Below are 21,544 nucleotides of genomic sequence, written 5' to 3'. Positions count from 1 at the left end.
GTCTGTTGCTGGTGTGAAAGCATGGAATTGTCTAAGAAAGACTTAAAAAAGTTGCAAGAATATCTTTGAATTTAAAAAGAGTTACAAAAAGAGACAACTGGAATTATATCAAACTGATTTTTGATTTTGATTGGATGTGTCATTGTGAAAATGCTTAAAGGAAAATGAAAAAATATGTTGGAGTTGGGGTGTTGGTGGAGTGAACAGTGATAAAGTCATGTAAAATAATTTGTGTTAAAAAAGGTTGGCAGATAAATATAAGAATATTATTCTTCCATCTGCTCCTTTCTGATCGTGGAAATGTATAAGAAACAAAAACCAATGAAAGTGTCAACTGTACGTGGCTTGTATATATGCTTTTTCATGAAAGGAATAAAAAGAAAAATGAAAAATGGATGTTTATTTACGCGTTAGAATGCATTAAAAATGTATTTCATAATGACTGTAATTGTGAATGATAGGCAAAAAAAATAAAAAATTGCAGTTCCCCTTTAAGAGAGTCAGTTTAATGTGCAATTAGTGTGTAGTCCCAGCAATAATACACCTGTACCACTATAACTTCTTAAAAAAATAATCTCAATTAGATAGAGTGGTAATTAGAAAGGCACACACAAATCAAATTGTACATTTGGTTTGTCAAAATTTCGTATAATATTTTGGTAATTGTATGGTCGAACATTGCACATAACAAACTAGCCTGTATTATGTGACCAAACACAGAATGACAAACATTGATGACTCAGTCAGTACGACTGCAAAATAACCCACCGTGGGGCCAGATAAAGTTGCGAGTTGTAGCATATGACCTGTTATCAAGTGCTAGGATTTGTTCATCTTGAATTAGATTTCACTAAATCACAATGGACATATATAAAATGGAGAAGATAACTGCCTTTATTCATTATAAATTGGAGAAAATTACTTCATACTGGGAAAACTGGGTCAATTATGTCACGCCTCATAAGCCTGCCTTTAATTTTTCGAATTAGTGATTGTACTGCTTAAAAAAAAAAAAAAGATTACTCCCTATATGTGTATATATATATATATATATATATATATATATATATATATATATATATATATATATATATATATATATATATATATATATATATATATATATATGTATATATATGTTTATATTATATTATATATTATATACACTACCGTTCAAAAGTTTGGGGTCACATTGAAATGTCCTTATTTTTGAAGGAAAAGCACTGTACTTTTCAATGAAGATAACTTTAAACTAGTCTTAACTTTAAAGAAATACACTCTATACATTGCTAATGTGGTAAATGACTATTCTAGCTGCAAATGTCTGGTTTTTGGTGCAATATCTACATAGGTGTATAGAGGCCCATTTCCAGCTACTATCACTCCAGTGTTCTAATGGTACAATGTGTTTGCTCATTGGCTCAGAAGGCTAATTGATGATTAGAAAACCCTTGTGCAATCATGTTCACACATCTGAAAACAGTTTAGCTCGTTACAGAAGCTACAAAACTGACCTTCCTTTGAGCAGATTGAGTTTCTGGAGCATCACATTTGTGGGGTCAATTAAACGCTCAAAATGGCCAGAAAAAGAGAACTTTCATCTGAAACTCGACAGTCTATTCTTGTTGTTAGAAATGAAGGCTATTCCACAAAATTGTTTGGGTGACCCCAAACTTTTGAACGGTAGTGTATATATATATATATATATATATATATATATATATATATATATATATATATATATATATATATATATATATATATATATATATATATATATATATATGTTTTTATTCTTTTATTTTATTTCTGATAATTATTATTAATGTATTATTTCTTTTTTGTTTATTTAATTGATGTATTTGTAGATACTACTTTGTTTTTTTTGCTGTTTCTTTCTTTTTTTGGGTGGGGGGTGGTATGGTTGGGATACAAACAAAAAATATTTTGACATTTAGGGCAGACAACAGATGTATGATGTATGTGAATATGATGTAATAGATAGGAATGTCTGATGCTGGATGTCAATAAAAATAAAATGGAAAAAAAAAAATTAGATTTCACAAAAAGCTATAAGGTTATTTTTTTACTTAAAAAAAGTCAATACAGTTTTCAGACACATTAAATTATCTTTAAAAATACAATATACTGTACTTGAGTTGAGAATGAGTATTGTACCGAGTCAACCTACTCTGAATGTGTAATTGACCAAACTGCCAACATCTTCTTCACTCTTCATGGCGCTCTCTCCTCTCACCACACCTCCGAATGAAACACGATGAGGACTGGCTTCTCTGTTGGAGAGGACACAAACTATATGTCACATGCATTTCTTCTCACTTGTGTAGGTTCTGGCAGTCCGACAGGAAACCTACCCAGTGATCGACAGTGGCAGCTCGATCATCACTTTGGCTTTGACTCGCACTTGGACTGGAAGTTCTTGTACACTGGTTCTGACCGGCAAGAAGACCACAAGTTAGTATGACTTACTACCTTAGTACCTAGTGGTGAGTAAATATGACTTATCAGTAGTAAGTAGTAGTAAGTATGACTCATCAATAGTAAGTAGTAATAAGTAAATATGACTACTGGTAAATAAGTAAGTATTATGTGGAGTAAGTAGTAGTGGTAAGTATGACTTATTAATTGTAAATGGTAGTAAGTATGACTTATTAGTAAGTAGTAGTTAGTAAATATGACTTTAAGTAAGTATGACTTATTAATAGTAAGTAGCAGTAAGTATGACTTAGTAATAAGTAGTAGTAGTAAGTATAACTTATTAGTATTACATAGTAGTAAGTATGACTTAGTAATAAGTAGTAATAGTAGTAAGTATAACTTATTAGTATTACATAGTAGTAAGTATGACTTAGTAATGAGTAGTAGTAACTGAATATGACTTTAGTAGTAAGAATGACTTATTATTAGTAAGTAGTAGTAAGTATGACTTAGTAGTAAGTAGAAGTAGTAGTAAGTATAACTTATTAGTATTACATAGTAGTAAGTATGACGTAATAATAAGTAGTAGTAACTAAATATGACTTTAGTAGTAAATATGACTTATTAGTAAGTAATAGTAAGTAGGACTTATTAGTCGTAATTAGTAGTAGTAGTAAGTATAACCTATTAGCATTACGTAGTAATACGTAGGACTTATAAATAGTAAGTACTAGTAGTAAGTATGACTTAGTAATAAGTAGTAGTAGTAGTAGTAGTAAGCATAAGCTATTAATATTACTTAGTAATAAGTATGACTTATAAATACTAAGTACTAGTAAATAAATATGAATTTAGTAGTAAGTATGACTTATATATGTAAAAATGTCTTTAATAGTAAGTATGACTTTTTAATAATCAGTAGCAGTAAGTATGACTTAGTAATAAGTAGTAGTAACTAAATATGACTTTAGTAGTAAATATGACTTATTATTAGTAAGTAATAGTAAGTAGGACTTATTAGTCATAATTAGTAGTAGTAGTAAGTATAACTTATCAGTATTACATAGTAGTAAGTATGACTTATAAATAGTAAGTACTAGTAAATAAATATGAATTTAGTAGTAAGTATGACTTATACGTAATAAGTAGTAGTATGTAAAAATGACTTTAATAGTAAGTATGACTTATTAATAATAAGTAGCAGTAAGTATGACTTAATAATAAGTAGTAGTAACTAAATATGACTTTAGTAGTAAGTATGACTTATTATTAGTGAGTAGTAGTAAGTAGGACTTATTAGTAGTAATTAGTAGTAGTAGTAGTTAGCATAACGTATTGGTATTATGTAGTACTAAGTATGACTTGGTAATAAGTAGTAGTAACTGAATATGACTTTAGTAGCAAGTATGACTTATTATTAGTAAGTAGGAATTATTAGTAGTAATTAGTAGTAGTAAGTATAACTTATCAGTATTAAGTAGTAGTAAGTATGACTTATAAATAGTAAATAGTAGTAAACAAAGATGACTTTAGTAGTAAGTAAGTATGACTAATATGTAATAAGTAGTAGTATGTAAAAATGACTTTAATAGTAAGTATGACTTATTAAAAATAAGTAGTAGTAAGTAAATATGACGTATTAGTAAGAAGTAGTACTGAGTAAATATACCTATGCTACCCCCCATATGGCCAATATACCTGGAGTGGTGTGGGCGTGGCTAGGGATGTGGTCAATATGACATCATCATATAATTTGCATAATCTGTGATGATATATATATATATATATATATATATATATATATATATATATATATATATATATATATATATATATATATATATATATATATATATATATACACAGTATATATAGTTTTAAAATAGCTAAACAAATTTACACATACATTTAAACACAAATCTGTTATTATTAATTCGTATTAAGATATATTTTTTCTTACATCGTTTTTCTTTATTGTTCAATTGTTGCTGCTTATTGTACAATGTAACACAGGCTGTACTTTGTTGAGAATTTGTCACGTTTCTAAAGACTTCCCCAATCCTATTAGTGACTTTATCTTTATTAAACGTGACTAGGAACACAAAGTTAGCGTCTCTGTCTGGTGTTATAGGGGACTGAACTCCTGTTTAGAGACTCTTTACTTCTGTCCCTCGATGTCCATGATGAACAGCGACTGTCACACTTGCTTTTTGCTTCTCCAACTGCACGTTCTCTCCTTGAAAGAACGCCACGCTCCTGTTTATATTTGCTGATTGCACATTTTGTAGATTGCTGTCCGCGGGAAGATGTCTGATATATTGAAGTACGTCCACATCGCACACATGCTGCCTCCCTCCAGACAATCTCCTGCGTATTGCTTAAGTCATCACAACATCATGTTTAGTCATTTGTAGGTGTGGCGGCTTTTATTTTGCAGTGGACTCCACAATCACTTACATGTCGGGCAGAGCTGTGCAAAACAGGGCCCGCGGGCCACATGCGCCTCGTTATGATTTTCAATCCGGCCTCCTGGACGTTCTACATAATTTTTTTAGACCTTTAACATCAAAAGTGTATTTGCCATTATGATGTGCAGTGATGTTTTTAAATAACCGTAAGAACTATAGAAAGTATTTCAATAGTCAACCTACTCAGTGGCCTAGTGTCCGCCCTGAGATGGGTAGGTCGTGAGTTCAAACCCCGGCCGAGTCATACCAAAGACTATAAAAATGGGAGCCATTACCTCCCTGCTTGGCACTCAGCATCAAGGGTTGGAATTGGGGGTTATATCACCAAAAACGATTCCCGGGCGCGGCCACCGCTGCTGCTCACTGCTCCCCTCACCTCCCAGGGGGTGAACAAGGGTGATGGGTCAAATGCAGAGGACACATTTCACCACACCTAGTGTCTGTGTGACTATCATTGGTACTTTAACACTAACTTTAACTTAGGTGGAAATCTGAACTTTTGAGTGTTATACGAGTTATTAGGGTAATCTAGCTCAGTGGTCCCCAACCTTTTTGTAGCTGCGGACCGGTCAACGCTTGAAAATTTGTCCCACGGACCGGAAGGGGGGGGGGATTTCTTTTTTTTTTTTTTTCCATGAACAAATACAATCATGTGTGCTTACGGACTGTATCCCTGCAGACTGTATTGATCTATATTGATATCTAATGTATATATTGTGCTTTTTATGTTGATTTAATTAAATAAAAAAAATTAAAAAAAATAAATACATTTTTTTTTATTTCTTGCGCGGCCCGGTACCAATCGGTGGGCCGCGGCCCGTTGGTTGGGGACCACTGATCTAGGTCACAGCAGCTCAGAGCAGGAACAAAGCAGAGTGGGCGGGGCTTGTTTTCAGAGCAGCCAGCCCCAAACACATGTGTCAGGAACAGATGCAGAAGCACATTTTTACTACAAATTTCTGCATAAAAGTGATCGTATATCATATTGTAGGTGTATATTACACTTTGCATTCATATTTTGCTGTTTGTTACATTTTTGTTGTGTTCTGCTTGATTGTAAAAGATACACAACTATGGAGGAGCTGGTCTGAGAAGTAAAACATGTTCATATGTTGTTAATATTCAGTGTTTTATTGTTCATAGTTCATATTGTAAATCCCACTTTCCTTATTTTCATGTACATTTTGGGTGTCCCATTCAGTAAAAAACTGTAAAATTCCATTCCGGTTTTTTTGAGGTGGTCTGTCATAACTTTTTTAGAACTCTATGGGACATTGTGACTTTTGGTATTAGTGTTCCTGGGAAAAAAGGGAGCCAAACACACATACTGTACAGCAGGTTTTTACAGTATCATTTATACGCACATTTTTTTCCCTCAATGTGGCCCCCGAGTCCGAATGTTTGCCCAGCTCTGATGTAGGGGGAACCCCTGATGACTTATTAGTAGTAACTCCAGCAAGTGTGAGTTGTAAACAAGGCAAGTGTTATTTACGTTTGGAGCTGCAGGTCGATGTCAATCTGTGTGGTGTCCAGAGTCACTGCCACAGTACTCAGGATGATGTAAAATGTCACCTTTGGGTAGAAAAAGAAGCATCAAAGGTGAACTATAGCTCGCAAAGATCAAGAAGAATGTGATCACAGGTACCTCAGAGTCCTGCTCAAAGGGGTTGCCGAGCTCACAGTCGGCCTGAGAGCCATTTTGATTGGCTACACAAATGATCTGTTTGTCCATCTACAGGAAAAGTAGAAATATGAATTGCTTTATTGGTAACATTAAAATAGACACTTTTTAAGAGGCAGTTAATAGGTGTAATTCCTGATTATTAAGGACAATGTATAATACAGTCGTCTCTTGTTTATCGCTGTTCATTAGTGCAGTGACTGACTGTGGTAAGTGAATTAGTGGCTATAAACTGAGTATTTTTGTAACTATAGGGTAAAAAAAAGTTTTTTTTATAACTTTACAAATCTAGTCTTTAACATTATTAGAGCCATCTCGACATGAAATGACACTCACGTCATCACTTTTACTTTCTTTTGATCCAACATATTAGACATATAATAGAAAATAAAGCATATAACAGTCATGACTTTAGGAGCCACTGTCTCATCCATGGCCAATATAACTAGAATTGATATTTCTATTTCATTTAGACACCCGCCTTCCGCCCGATTGTAGCTGAGATAGGCTCCAGCGCCCCCCGCGACCCCGAAGGGAATAAGCGGTAGAAAATGGATGGATGGATGGATGTTTATCCTTGATGCCTTAAGCTAAAAACACATCCACCAAAGAGTGAAGCGCAATGTGTCGAGGGACGACTGCAATAATTTAGAAAATGATCAATAGATACAATTTTGAATTAACTGAATCAAGCTTTGTGTGTTTTATTTTATTTTATGAGTGGACATGTTAGATAATTATGTAATTTGCTTTTCCTTTTTTTAGTATTGTATTTTATAAGCATTGAAGTTGGATGTCTTCTTGTATGTTTTCTAAACGTCTACCCTAAGTATTGTAAGGCTTTGGGTTTGCTATTTTTCTTTGATTATCTTGATTAACATCCTGTGTGATTTTTGTAAATATAAAAAATAGTTATAGGAACTTTGAATAAATCATCATAATAATTAACTTTTATACTCGTTATTACAAGCAACTATAAGAAAACATGGTTAAAAGTCCACATTTTGTCATTTTTAATTATTATCAACTATAATGTGTGTATTTCTAACCTCTTAAGGCCCAAGCTGTTTGTTTACATGCTTTTTTTAATTTATCTTTGCTATTTGGGCTAATTGGACCCTAATTAGAATAACAACTAAGAATAATCTTTTGATATGATGTACTTAGTCCATAAGTACACAAACGTGTACTTCATGTTTAGTGACATGCTAATTCTTATTTTTACACTTTTTTTTTTTTCCAAATTCCATTGTATGTTATACTCTTCTGACACCACCAGATGGTAGTATAAGTGTCCACATAAGCGGCCATAAGACCCCAATTCAGTAGTGTACACAATTTTGGAAATAAGAGCTAAAAGGTGCTGTCCACGCATGTGGCCACTAAGCCTTTAATACAGAAAATCACCTAATAGTGAAACTAATTTGTAAAAATAAAGATGGTTAATGCATTTTATTGTTCGAGAGCCCTACATTTTGCCAATGTACTAGACATCATTTATACATACAGTGAAGTCAAGGTCATATTTATGGGAATTGGACAAAGAAAAGATATAAAAGTAGATTTAGAATCACATCTCTGCGTTACCACGGCTCGATGTGAACGAACTCCCGAGTACGAGAGCGCCTGGGGGAAGGAGCCCAACAGCTTGGCCTCGTAGGCGTCGTCGCCCTTCATGTTGCTGATGGTCAGCCGCACAGCCAAGTCCTTCCTCTCGTACTTCAGATGGAAGATGGGAACATTGTTCCTGCTGTGGACACACGGCAACGACAAGCACTAACTTTGGGGTCGACACACCAACATGTGACATTTTTTCATATGGAACAACCAACATGTCGACACTTTCACAACCCACTAGACCAGGGGTGTGGAACTTGTTTTCATGGAGGGCCACATGGCAGTCATGGCTGCCCTCAGAGGGCCGCTTGTAACAGTGAATGTAAGAATATGAAAGTATAATCGCCTCATTAGATTATTGCCTATGCATTTGGTTATTTGATTTGTGTACGTAACAAATTGATGGATGAAGTTAAAGTAGCAATGATTGTCACACACACACTAGGTGTGGCGAAAGTATTCTCTGCATTTGAATCTGGACGCTAGCTGCCAGCTAGCGAGCCCTATCTCAAAGCACCTCTTCCTGAGACTTCACCTTTATTGTTACTTTTAAGCCAAAATACATCCATTCTCCCTCTTCTGTCTACACACTGTGTCGGCTTGTAGGTACTCTGTGTGTGTGCACTGCCGAATATGCTCCACTGCTCATAAAACCAGCAATGTCACGATGTGACATGCCCGTTAATTGGGGAAAAATGAGACTCCCTTAAAAGAGACAAAACTCCCATTACTACCAAATGTACAAATGTGATACATACTGATCATTTCTTCATGCACTGTTTCCTTGTTGAGCCAACACTTTTGTTTGGCTTAAAAGAGCATTGTAATACTTTTAGATAATGTATGCTTTTATTGTTACTCACATTGGTAATGGCGAGTAAATGTCTTGATTGCTCTGCTTGTACATCAGTTTGTAGTCCATCCTCAAGTTACTGCGACACACGTGATCACTCCCACAGCCCTCCTTTACAAAATTCACCTAGAAGACGCGGAGAAACATTCATGCATGAATGGCTATTACAACGAGAATAATCCCAGCCTGGTTGTTCTACCTCAATGACGTCTTTACTGGGCAGAGAAGAATCTAAGATGGGCATCAGCTGGGGGAGGCCACTCTTTGACTTCTGACGCTTGGTACCAACTATTTGTGCAGACACCTCAATGGGAACACTTCGCATCTTGTCCTTGATATTGTCCTGGGAATATTGAAAACATATGCAATTTCATCTCAATAAGGTGGAATATTGTGCAAAAGTTATTTGATTTCAGGAGTTTGATTCTGACTTAGAGAGCAACTAAAGGCTCGGGAAGTTTTTGCAGTTCATTTGCTGATCAGAGTATGAAGCAGCAGTTTAATTTATCCACATTCTTGACAATTTTTGGGACAAAAATGTGGGTGTTTTATTACTTTCTATTATTAAGAAATGCATGGTAGAAATATTCAAGTCTTTGTCTTGTGAATCTATAAACTATAAGAGTTTTACTTCTTTTAAATTTAACTATTGAAATAAAATCACTTTTACTGAACTCAAATATTTTCTTAATATTTTCTTATTTTATTCGGGTTGTTTTTTTAATTGAACTACTGAAATAAAATTCCCTTTCAAATATTTTATTATTTTATTCAGGCTTTTTTACTTGAACTACTGAAATCAAATATTATTTTAAATATTTTATTATTTTATTTAGGTTGTTTTTTTAATTGATCTACTGAAATCAAGTATTTTCAAAATATTTTATTGTTTTATTCAGATTGTTTTTAATTGAGCTACTGAAATAAAATAACTGTTCAAATCTTTTATTATTTTGTTCAGGGTTTTTTAAACGAACTACCACAATAAAATAACATTTAAATTTTTTTATTATTTTATTCAGGCTTTTTTAATTAAACTACTGAACTCAAATATTTTCTTAATATTGTATTATGTTATTCGGGTTGTTTTTTTAATTGAACTACTGAAATAAAATTCCCTTTCAAATATTTTATTATTTTATTTAGGCTTTTTTACTTGAAGTACTGAAATCAAATATTTTTTAAAATATTTTATTATTTTATTCAGATTGCTTTTTTAATTGATCTACTGAAATCAAATATTTTCTAAATATTGTATTTTATTAAGATTGTTTTTTTTATTGAGCTACTGAAATAAAATAACTGTTCAAATATTTTATTATTTTGTTCAGGGTTTTTTAAACGAACTACCACAGTAAAATAACATTTCAAATATTTTATTATTTTATTCAGGCTTTTTTAATTGAACTACTGAAATCAAATATTTTTTTAAATATTTTATTATTTTATTCAGATTGTTTTTTAATTGAGCTACTGAAATAAAATAACTGTTCAAATATTTTATTATTTTGTTCAGGGTTTTTTAAACGAACTACCACAATTTTATTTTATTATTTTATTCAGGTTTTTTAATTGAACAACTGAACTCAAATATTTTCTTAATATTTTCTTATTTTATTCGGGGTTTTTTTTTAATTGAACTACTGAAATAAAATTCCCTTTCAAATATTTTTCTATTTTATTCAGGCTTTTTTACTTGAACTACTGAAATCAATTTTTTTTTAAATATTTTATTATTTTATTCAGATTGTTTTTTTTAATTGATCTACTGAAATCAAATATTTTCTAAATATTGTATTATTTTATTCAGATTGTTTTTTAATTGAGCTACTGAAATAAAATAACTGTTCAAATATTTTATTATTTTGTTCAGGGTTTTTTAAACGAACTACCACAATAAAATAACATTTCAAATATTTTATTATTTTATTCAGGCTTTTTTAATTTAACTACTGAAATCAAATATATTTTTTAAATATTTTATTATTTTATTCAGGTTGTTTTTTTAATTGATCTACTGAAATCGAATATTTTTTAAATATTGTGTTATTTTATTCAGATTGTTTTTTAATTGAGCTACTGAAATAAAATAACTGTTCAAATATTTTATTATTTTGTTCAGGGTTTTTTTAAACGAACTACCACAATAAAATAACATTTAAAATATTTTATTATTTTATTCAGGCTTTTTTAATTGAACTACTGAACTCAAATATTTTCTTAATATTTTATTATTTTATTCGGATTGTTTTGTTAATTGAACTACTGAAATAAAATTCCCTGTCAAATATTTTATTATTTTGTTCAGGGTTTTTTAAACGAACTACCATGATAAAATAACATTTAAAATATTTTATTATTTTATTCAGGCTTTTTTAATTGAACTACTGAAATAAAGTATTTTCTAAATATTTTATTATTTTATTCAGGTTGTTTTTTTAATTGATCTACTGAAATTAAATATTTTCTAAATATTGTATTATTTTATTCAGGTTGTTTTTTAATTGAACTACTGAAATAAAATAACTGTTCAAATATTTTTTTTAAATTTTTTTCAGGGTTTTTTAAATGAACTACCAAAAATAAAATACATTTTCAATGATTTAATGAGTTTTCTTTTCACAAATGCAAAGCATTATACTTCAAGCACACAAAAGCAATTAGGGCACCTAGATTAAAATGCACGAAAATACAGAAATACAAAAATATATACATATAATTGTATTTTTCTTTATATTTTTTAGTATAATTATTTTTATATATAAAAAATTAGAGCTGTCAAATATAACGAGTTAAGACATGCGATTAATCACAAAAAATGTATCACATTATTATATATCAGCCCGACTAATTGCTCCATTTATTTTGACGGCACATGCTCCTTTTACTTTAACGGCGTCTGGTTACACAGTCGTCCCTCGCCACTTTGCGCTTCAAATATTGTGGCTTCACCACATTGCAGATTTTTTGGGGATATTTAAAACAATAATATAAAGCATCATCTAAACATTTTGGGGCCTAAATTAGCATTGCCAAGCATAAATATGGCAAAAATAACTAAAAATATCAATACTACAGTAGTATTGGCCACTAGAGGAGACCAAACCAATCAGAATGCACTGTTCAGTATCTTGGCCAGTGATTGGCTCAGCCTCAGGTAGCATTACTACATGTGATTAAAAGAGTGTAAATGTGTTATTTCATGTCTACAGTGCTCTTTTAATGTTGAAAAACCTATTTAGAAGGTTGTTTTTATGCTCTAGCTATGAAAATATTACATTTATAATTAATATAAATAATCACAATTAATCATGATTCAAAAGTGTGATTAATCTGATTAAGAAAATGTATAATTTTACAGCACTAATAAATATTTGTATCGTATTTTTTGATACTCGTCGGTTCTTCCCCTTGCAGTCATAAAAGTTCTCACTCTTCTGAGAAGACGTTTTAGAGTGATTTGAGCGCGGGACCGTGGGAATTGTTGCCCATTCATCCACAGTGGCATCTGTGAGGTCATAGGTCACTGCTTTGTGCACTGTGTCAGAGTCATGCTGGAACAGCAAACTGCTTTTCCCAAGCCACGGACTTGGAATAAATGTCCAAAAAGGTCTTGCTCTAATGGATCATTAACATCAAAAGTTCCATCTCAACCCTGATTGATGAATGAATTAAAGGAGCCATATGTAACAATTTCATGTCAAGTCATCATTAACTGATACGTCAAAAGGCATTAATAAATAATCTTCTTTTCCAATACCTCTAGACTGATAACAGTAGTTCAGCCGGGATATGCTCATTTTAAAATTAGATTTACAGCCCCGAAATCTTGTTATTGTTTTAATTTCGGTGCCCCGCCCTCCACCGTTTGACCAATTATGAAGTCAGTGAGTGTGTCACATCCAGGTTGCCAGTTACGCACCACCCTCTTGGTCTGGCTACTGCCACTGGTAAAGTTACTAAACATGTCAGACCTTAGTACATCTAAAAGGACTCGTTACGATTCTCACAAAGCCAGGAACAAAAACTAGGATTGGTATCGGGATGCCTTTGAAAGATGGAGACGATTGAAGGCGGAGAAGATTTTTTCATCTGACGCCAAACTTGCTAATTTCTTCCTTGATAGGTAAGTCAGGCATGTACCTTTTCTTATTACTTGTAATAAATGGAAATGGACATTTCGTATGTAAACTATATTGTCCAATACAGTCAATGATCTTGTCTAACAAAGCCCGGTCAATGACACATGGACATACAGTCTAACAGGGGAAATATATGCCCGTTAGCCCGTATGTTGATGTGTCATCCAACTGAAAGGGCAACATATAATTTCCACAAATAAAACCTATGTGGATATGGGTAGTGTTAGTGCCTATTTCATTCTCAATATGCTGAGGAAATGGATTCCAACATTAGCACGGCTGTCATGGCAATGTGAAACGTATGGAGACAGCCAAATCACATTATTAAATAATTCCTCATTCGTGTTTGCATATTGTGGACTACATGTACCAAGTTATATGGCAATCTGAAACGTTTGAAACAGTAGCCTATAGGCATACCTTGGTAAAATGCCTCCTCTAGTTTTGGGTGTACATTAGGCTGCTAATTTTCACCAGTGTAACCATTGCTAGCGTTGGTTGTAGTTGGTTTTAGTCCTTGTTTTCTGATAGTGTAGCACCGCTAAAGCTAAAAAGGGCCCCTAAAAGGCGTACCCCATGGTTTACAGAAGAAACTAAAGCCCAGAAATTATCATGTAGAAAGCTGGAACGCAAATGGCGTGCGACTAAACTTGAGGTTTTCCATCAAGCATGGAGTGATAGTTTAATAACTTATAAACGCATGCTTACCTCAGCTAAAGCTAAATATTACTCAAATCTCATCCACCTCAACAAAAATGATCCTAAATTTTTGTTTAGTACAGTAGCATCGCTAACCCAACAAGGGACTCCTCCCAGTAGCTCCACCCACTCAGCAGATGACTTTATGAATTTCTTTAATAAGAAAATTGAAGTCATTAGAAAAGAGATTAAAGACAATGCATCTCAGCTACAACTGGGTTCTATTAACACAAATACGACGGTATATACGACGGACATTGCCCTCCAAAATAGTTTCTCTCTCTTTGATGAAATAACATCGGAGGAATTGTTAAAATGTGTAAATGGGACAAAACAAACAACATGTTTACTTGACCCAATTCCTGGGAAACTTATCAAGGAGCTTTTTGTTTTATTAGGTCCATCAGTGTTAAATATTATAAACTTATCACTTTCCTCTGGTACTGTTCCTCTAGCATTCAAAAAAGCGGTTATTCATCCTCTACTCAAAAGACCTAACCTCGATCCTGACCTCATGGTGAACTACCGGCCGGTGTCCCACCTACCGTTTATCTCGAAAATTCTCGAAAAAATTGTCGCACAGCAGCTAAATGAACACTTAGCGTCTAACAATCTCTGTGAACCTTTTCAATCCGGTTTCAGGGCAAATCACTCTACGGAGACAGCCCTCGCAAAAATGACTAATGATCTATTGCTAACGATGGATTCTGATGCGTCATCTATGTTGCTGCTTCTTGATCTTAGCGCCGCTTTCGATACTGTTGATCATAATATTTTATTAGAGCGTATCAAAACACGTATTGGTATGTCAGACTTAGCCTTGTCTTGGTTTAACTCTTATCTTACTGACAGGATGCAGTGTGTCTCCCATAACAATGTGACCTCGGACTATGTTAAGGTAACGTGCGGAGTTCCCCAGGGTTCGGTTCTTGGCCCTGCACTCTTTAGTATTTACATGCTGCCGCTAGGTGACATTATACGCAAATACGGTGTTAGCTTTCACTGTTATGCTGATGACACTCAACTCTACATGCCCCTAAAGCTGACCAACACGCCGGATTGTAGTCAGCTGGAGGCGTGTCTTAATGAAATTAAACAATGGATGTCCGCTAACTTTTTGCAACTCAACGCTAAGAAAACGGAAATGCTGATTATCGGTCCTGCTCAACACCGACATCTATTTAATAATACCACCTTAACATTTGACAACCAAACAATTAAACAAGGAGACTCTGTAAAGAATCAGGGTATTATCTTCGACCCAACTCTCTCGTTTGAGTCACACATTAAGAGTGTTACTAAAACGGCCTTCTTTCATCTCCGTAATATCGCTAAAATTCGTTCCATTTTGTCCACAAGCGATGCTGAGATCATTATTCATGCGTTCGTTACATCTCGTCTCGATTACTGTAACGTTTTATTTTCGGGCCTCCCTATGTCTAGCATTAAAAGATTACAGATGGTACAAAATGCGGCTGCTAGACTTTTGACAAAAACAAGAAAGTTTGATCATATTACGCCTATACTGACTCACTTGCACTGGCTTCCTGTGCACCTAAGATGCGACTTTAAGGTTTTACTACTTACGTATAAAATACTACACGGTCAAGCTCCTGCCTATCTTGCTGATTGTATTGTACCATATGTCCCGGCAAGAAATCTGCGTTCAAAGAACTCCGGCTTATTAGTGATTCCCAGAGCCCAAAAAAAGTCTGCGGGCTATAGAGCGTTTTCTATTCGGGCTCCAATACTATGGAATGCCCTCCCGGTAAAAGTTAGAGATGCTACCTCAGTAGAAGCATTTAAGTCTCATCTTAAAACTCATTTGTATACTCTAGCCTTTAAATAGACTCCCTTTTTAGACCAGTTGATCTGCCGTTTCTTTTCTTTTCTTTTCTACTCTGCTCCGGGGTGGACCGCTAGCCTGTCCATCAGATGGGGACATCTCTACGCTGCTGACCCGTCTCTGCTCGGGATGGTTCCCGCTGGCCCCACCATGGACTGGACTTTCACTGATGTGTTGGACTTTCACAATATTATGTCAGACCCACTCGACACCGAGGATGTCGTTGTGGCTTGTACAGCCCTTTGAGACACTTGTGATTTAGGGCTATATAAATAAACATTGATTGATTGATTGATTGATTGATAGTACTGACAATAACTATACGCTTGCCATTTGTTGTGATATTGTACGCAGGCATGACATACTTCTGCCTGGAAATAGCCTAAATTCTGTGTAAAATATGTTGTTTTAAATATTTGTTATTGACAAAACGCTTGTCTATTCAACTATTATGGTCACAGCACCTCAACTCCTAGTGAGAGGCAGTGGAAGTTAGAAGTTCCTTGGAGTAGCCCAGTCCATGGAGCTGGATTCGGTTGTGTATCTGGCTACCTCAGTTGGGGAGACGGGGAGAGGACTACATAATTTTGACTGTGGTTGCAGAACCATTTCTGGCCAGATTATTACATACTTAAAAGTCTAATAATTGTAGCCATGTTATGTAAAGCACTTATTATTTATTTCACCTTTAACTTGGCTTTAATTTTGATGCACGTTTCCTGTTTCTGCCCTCGCAGGTCCAAGGTACCATTCAACTGATGTTCTGTGTCAGAGTGGGATTTGTTCAGGAACACCACTCTGGACAATAATCCTTGTTTCCTGCGGTCTCCATCCGCCTCCACAGAATAGCTGATAGCTACAGAAGAGGAAGGAACAACATGGAAAAAATAAAAACCCAACACGCTTGGTTCAAATCTACAAACCCCGTTTCCATATGAGTTGGGAAATTGTGTTGGATGTAAATATAAACGGAATACAATGATTTGCAAATCCTTTTCAACCCATATTCAGTTGAATGCACTACAAAGACTTCAAGATATTTGATGTTCAAACTCATAAACTTTATTTATTTTTTGCAAATAATAATTAACGACATCCACAGTTTCCAAAAACAATTTGAAATGTGGACTCATCAGACCACAGAACACTTTTACACTTTGTATCAGTCCATCTTAGATGAGCTCAGGCCCAGCGAAGCCGACGGCGTTTCTGGGTGTTGTTGATAAACGGTTTTCGCCTTGCATAGGAGAGTTTTAACTTGCACTTACAGATGTAGCGACCAACTGTAGTTACTGACAGTGGGTTTCTGAAGTGTTCCTGAGCCCATGTGGTGATATCCTTTACACACTGATGTCGCTTGTTGATGCAGTACAACCTGAGGGATCGAAGGTCACGGGCTTAGCTGCTTACGTGCAGTGATTTCTCCAGATTCTCTGAACCCTTTGATAATATTACGGACCGTAGATGGTGAAATCCCTAAATTCCTTGCAATAGCTGGTTGAGAAAGGTTTTTCTTGAACTGTTCAACAATTTGCTCACGCATTTGTTGACAAAGTGGTGACCCTCGCCCCATCCTTGTTTGTGAATGACTGAGCATTTCATGGAATCTACTTTTATACCCAATCATGGCACTCACCTGTTCCCAATTTGCCTGTTCACCTGTGGGATGTTCCAAATAAGTGTTTGATGAGCATTTCTCAACTTTATCAGTATTTATTGCCACCTTTCCCAACTTCTTTGTCACGTGTTGCTGGCATCAAATTCTAAAGTTAATGATTATTTGCACAAAGTTTGAACATCAAATATGTTGTCTTTGTAGCATATTCAACTGAATATGGGTGGAAAATTATTTGCAAATCATTGTATTCCGTTTATATTTACATCTAACACAATTTCCCAACTCATATGGAAAAGGGGTTTGTACAAGTAAATAGAAATATAAGTACAAATATTTAAATAATATAAACAAGTCATAACCGTATTTACTTACTTAGTCTTGGATTGTAGGACGTCGGGTTTGCTTTGTAGCTGAAGCAAGCATCTACAGTGAAGCTGCAGACAGAACATAGATTTATGATCACTAATCATAATTACATGCTCATAATGCTGAAATATTTACCAAATGTTGTTTCCGCAGTTCTTTATTGTCAGGTCAATCTCCCGAGGGGATATTTGGACATTTCGGTGGATACTAATGACTGGTCTTGCCCTGAAAAAATTTAAAAAAATAAAAATAAGTAGCTTATAGTGAATTTCACTCCTCAAAAAAACAAAATAAATGTACAACATTAATTACAACGTACCAGTGGTGGGCCGTGCGTTTCCCACCTAGGCCTTCAGTGATATCCTACTTAGTCCGACTTCAATAACTACCTCTCAAAATACAATCATTTATGTCACAACATGACCACGGCGATCTGCCTGGAGGTGCGGCTGAAGGTGTGTGTGTGACAGCGGCTGTGCTGCTGCATGCGCGTCACAGCAGAAGCGCTGCATGCGCGTCACAGCAGAAGCGCTGCTCCGCGGCGCGCCTCACCAGGTGCGCTCTCCAGCAGGTGAGCGCAATCAGACTGATGAGCAGCGCAGACAGGACAAAGCAAACAAATGCACCCGTTTCATTCAGTGTGCAGGACGGAGCTGAGAGCAGCAGAGACAGAGACGATCACTAAAACCACGAAAGCACTTCACAAACGCATGGGAAAAAGGACTCAAACCAAACGGACTACCGGTGAGCTCACCTCTTTCCACTGGACTGTTTAATCATGATCCGACTGTTGAAGTTTATGCGCTGTGATTGATGGCAGAGCTCAACTTCAGAAGAATGTTTATTTAGATAATTGAACTGTTAAATAAGGTACAATTGGTGCTTATTTTGTTTCTTTTCTTTATCTTATTCACCACAAATATTTGTTTTACTTGTAGAGACAAGAAATGGGCAATTAGGGCGCTTAAAGCCTTGTAAATGTAATTTGAAGTATATTAATATAGAGAGTGGATTTTGCTTTATTAAAAGGCAAAGTAAAACATTTAATTCATGTATAAAAATAGTATTTCTGTTAAAAGTGTTTATGTTAAAAACTACAGTAATATTGGTTTAAAATGCTTGATTTCATATGAATTAATAGAGAAGTGTCAAGTTAAACTTGTTGTAGAAATTCATGTCTAAAGTCTGTATAAAATAATTTAGGCTAAAACTTAAGGTAAAACACGTTGCTTTAAAAGTAGATGGTTCTAACATGTGAACTATATTTCTGTTTATTTAATGCCTAATTTACCTTATTAATCTAAGTTAATTAAGTTAAGTGAAATGCTGGTTAATGTGTATTAATTAATGTTAAAAATGTACTTACCTTTATAAAATACCTGAGTTAATGTACTTACTTTGTTTGTTGCAAAATGCTGTATTTTATTTAAAAGCTTTTATTCTTGTGTGTTTAAAGGTTTTTCACCTTCCAAGATTCCAGTTAATAAACTGAAATACGAGTGAAATCCTGAGCCTCATCGAGTCCTTCCTTTTCAAGTGTGGGAAGCCATGTCGTTATAAATACACCTGACAGTGAAAAACCGTCTGTGACCAGCAAAAGACTCCACTTGCGGCCACCACCGAGAGGGAGGACACTCCACCTGGGGCCTGGAGGACAAAGACTGCTGTCTGTCAGCCAAAGAGAGCAAGATGGCTGATCCAAAGCCAACAGATGAACTGAAAGTGGAGAGGGCCACAGCTAAGAGACAGTTCTCCCGCCTTGCCAACAACATTACGAGAACCTACATAGAGATGTCTAAGGAGGAGTTACAGGAGAACTTCAAGAAGCTGATGCTAGAGAGCTCTCGTGTCTTCGAGGCAAACGAAGAAGTGGAAGCCGCTTACATGGCAGACGCTGAGGAGCTGAGCGACCCCCAGAAAGCCGACATAGCAAAGACGGAGAAAGAATGTGAGCAGAAGACGAAAGAAGTCAAACTCCTAATCCGAGAGACGCTCTGGACCACATATGGAGAAAAGGAACTTTCCCTGGCTCTACAAGTTGCAGAGGCCGAATTCAGGAACGTCTCCTTCCAGCCAGACACAACTCTGGAGGCTTGTGAGTTCATGCTGACCCACTTACAGAAGTTGGTGGACAAGGCAAAGGAAGCGCACCAGAACTGGAACCACTGGGCTCCGCTTGCCGAGAAAAAGGACTTTGATTACCGTTTAAGAGAGCTCGAGGTGGTCCTTCCCAAGCTGGTGTCACAGAAGGCCCCCCTCATCCAAGCAGCAAGTATAAAGAAAGACGCTGGACCCCAGCCCATCTCAGCCCGCAGCTCAGCTCCAGTGGCAGCGATAAAGCTAAAGGCCACAGCCTTACCAAAGTTTGCCGGCAACCAGCGAAACTACTACAGATGGAGGAAGGAATGGGAGGCTCTGCAGAAGCAAGGTGAACCAACCGGATCTTCAGAGGTTAAGAAATTCCAACTACTGGATAGCCTTGATGAAAAGGTGGCCAGGGAACTACGTCTGTCAACGTACAGCTCAGCAGATGAGATCTTCAGAGTCCTGGAAAACCGGTTTGGGAACCAAGCCAGCATTGCTCTTGAGATCATAGAAGAGCTACAAGCAAGACCATCAGCCAGGAGCGGCCATCCAAGGAAAATCGTAGAGCTCATCCAAACTGTGGAAAAGGCCCTTTATGATCTAAACGAACTGGATAATGCAGACGCCTTAAAGAACCCACTGGTGATTAGATCCATCGAGAGCAAACTCCCAGAAACTCTGAAGAAAGACTGGCTCACCTATGCTGCTGACAGAGGAAACACTGTTAACCCCCAGAACCGCTTCGACAAGCTCATCACATTCCTAAAGTCCCAAGAATCTATATATGAGCAACTAGATCAACTGAGCAACGTCTTTGAACCCGCCAAGGAGCAGACTAAGCTCATCAAGTATGCCAGAACAAAGTCAGCCAAGTCCAGCAGTGAAACAGCAGGCTGCATCATTTGTGGTGACCCAAAGCACAGAAGAAGACTCTATTTCTGCAGAAGGTTTAGGATCAACCTAAAGCCATCGGAGAAGAGGGATGCAGCACAACAGCTCGGTGCCTGCAAGAGATGTCTCGAGGTCCACAGCAGCGACCCCTGCAGAAACACCACGTATCTGTGCGGGAACCCAGAGTGCAAAGACCAACACCATTACCTTCTCTGTCCAGTTGCCAGACCCCAGTCCCAAAGAACACCTAAATCCAGTCCAGTGAGAGCTGAGGGGAAAAGATACACCGAAGCTCAAAAAGACTTCCTATCCAGGCTTACCCCTGAGCTGGCGCAGCAGTGTCGAGACACCTTCTGCAACGTCACATCCAGAGCATACAACACCACAGCAGTTGAAAGAGGTCTTCTAGAGGAAAATGGCTTGCATGAGTATCCAGTGATCCTGATGCTCTTTGATGTCACTGCCAACGATGGACAGAGAATTGGGACCCTCATCGACCTGGCATCAGACACGAACTATATAACACATAGAGCTGCCAGCAAGTTGAACCTGAGAGGTGAAGATGTGACACTGGTGGTTTACGGCGTTGGAGGGATGAAGGTGTCTGTTGCAACTAAGCGCTACCTCCTCAAGATTCGGGTCAACACTCCGAGAGGGACCCTCAGGTCACATCAACTAATCTGCTATGGCCTTGATAAGATTGCAGAGTTTCACAGACATGTTCCAGCTATTAAGCTACAGAAAATCTTCCCAGATGTTCCCCTAAGAGACCTTGCTAGACCCAAAGAGGTGCAACTCCTGATCAGCCACAAGGAAGGCCAGCTAGTACCCCAGAAGGT

General features: G+C 36.1%; 1 protein-coding gene across 2 annotated transcripts in view; it reads right to left on the bottom strand.

The window, feature by feature from the left end:
• itga6a (integrin, alpha 6a) overlaps positions 1–21,544 on the bottom strand; it is a 95,624-nt gene that overhangs the window by 13,959 nt on the left and 60,121 nt on the right. For both annotated transcript variants that reach the window (XM_062069897.1, XM_062069899.1), the window contains exons 10-19: positions 17,865–17,954; positions 17,736–17,797; positions 16,432–16,601; positions 9,258–9,401; positions 9,069–9,184; positions 8,176–8,338; positions 6,553–6,639; positions 6,400–6,479; positions 2,376–2,453; positions 2,192–2,294 (exon numbers count right to left, since the gene is read on the bottom strand). In XM_062069897.1, the coding sequence (XP_061925881.1) occupies positions 2,192–2,294; positions 2,376–2,453; positions 6,400–6,479; positions 6,553–6,639; positions 8,176–8,338; positions 9,069–9,184; positions 9,258–9,401; positions 16,432–16,601; positions 17,736–17,797; positions 17,865–17,954 (1,093 nt within the window). The remainder of the gene's footprint in view (positions 1–2,191; positions 2,295–2,375; positions 2,454–6,399; positions 6,480–6,552; positions 6,640–8,175; positions 8,339–9,068; positions 9,185–9,257; positions 9,402–16,431; positions 16,602–17,735; positions 17,798–17,864; positions 17,955–21,544) is intronic.

The sequence above is a fragment of the Entelurus aequoreus genome, linkage group LG14 (assembly GCF_033978785.1).
Source record: "Entelurus aequoreus isolate RoL-2023_Sb linkage group LG14, RoL_Eaeq_v1.1, whole genome shotgun sequence".
Lineage (NCBI taxonomy): Eukaryota > Metazoa > Chordata > Actinopteri > Syngnathiformes > Syngnathidae > Entelurus > Entelurus aequoreus.
The sequence above is the reverse complement of the archived record's forward strand: the minus strand, read 5'-3'. Positions and strand labels throughout refer to the sequence as shown.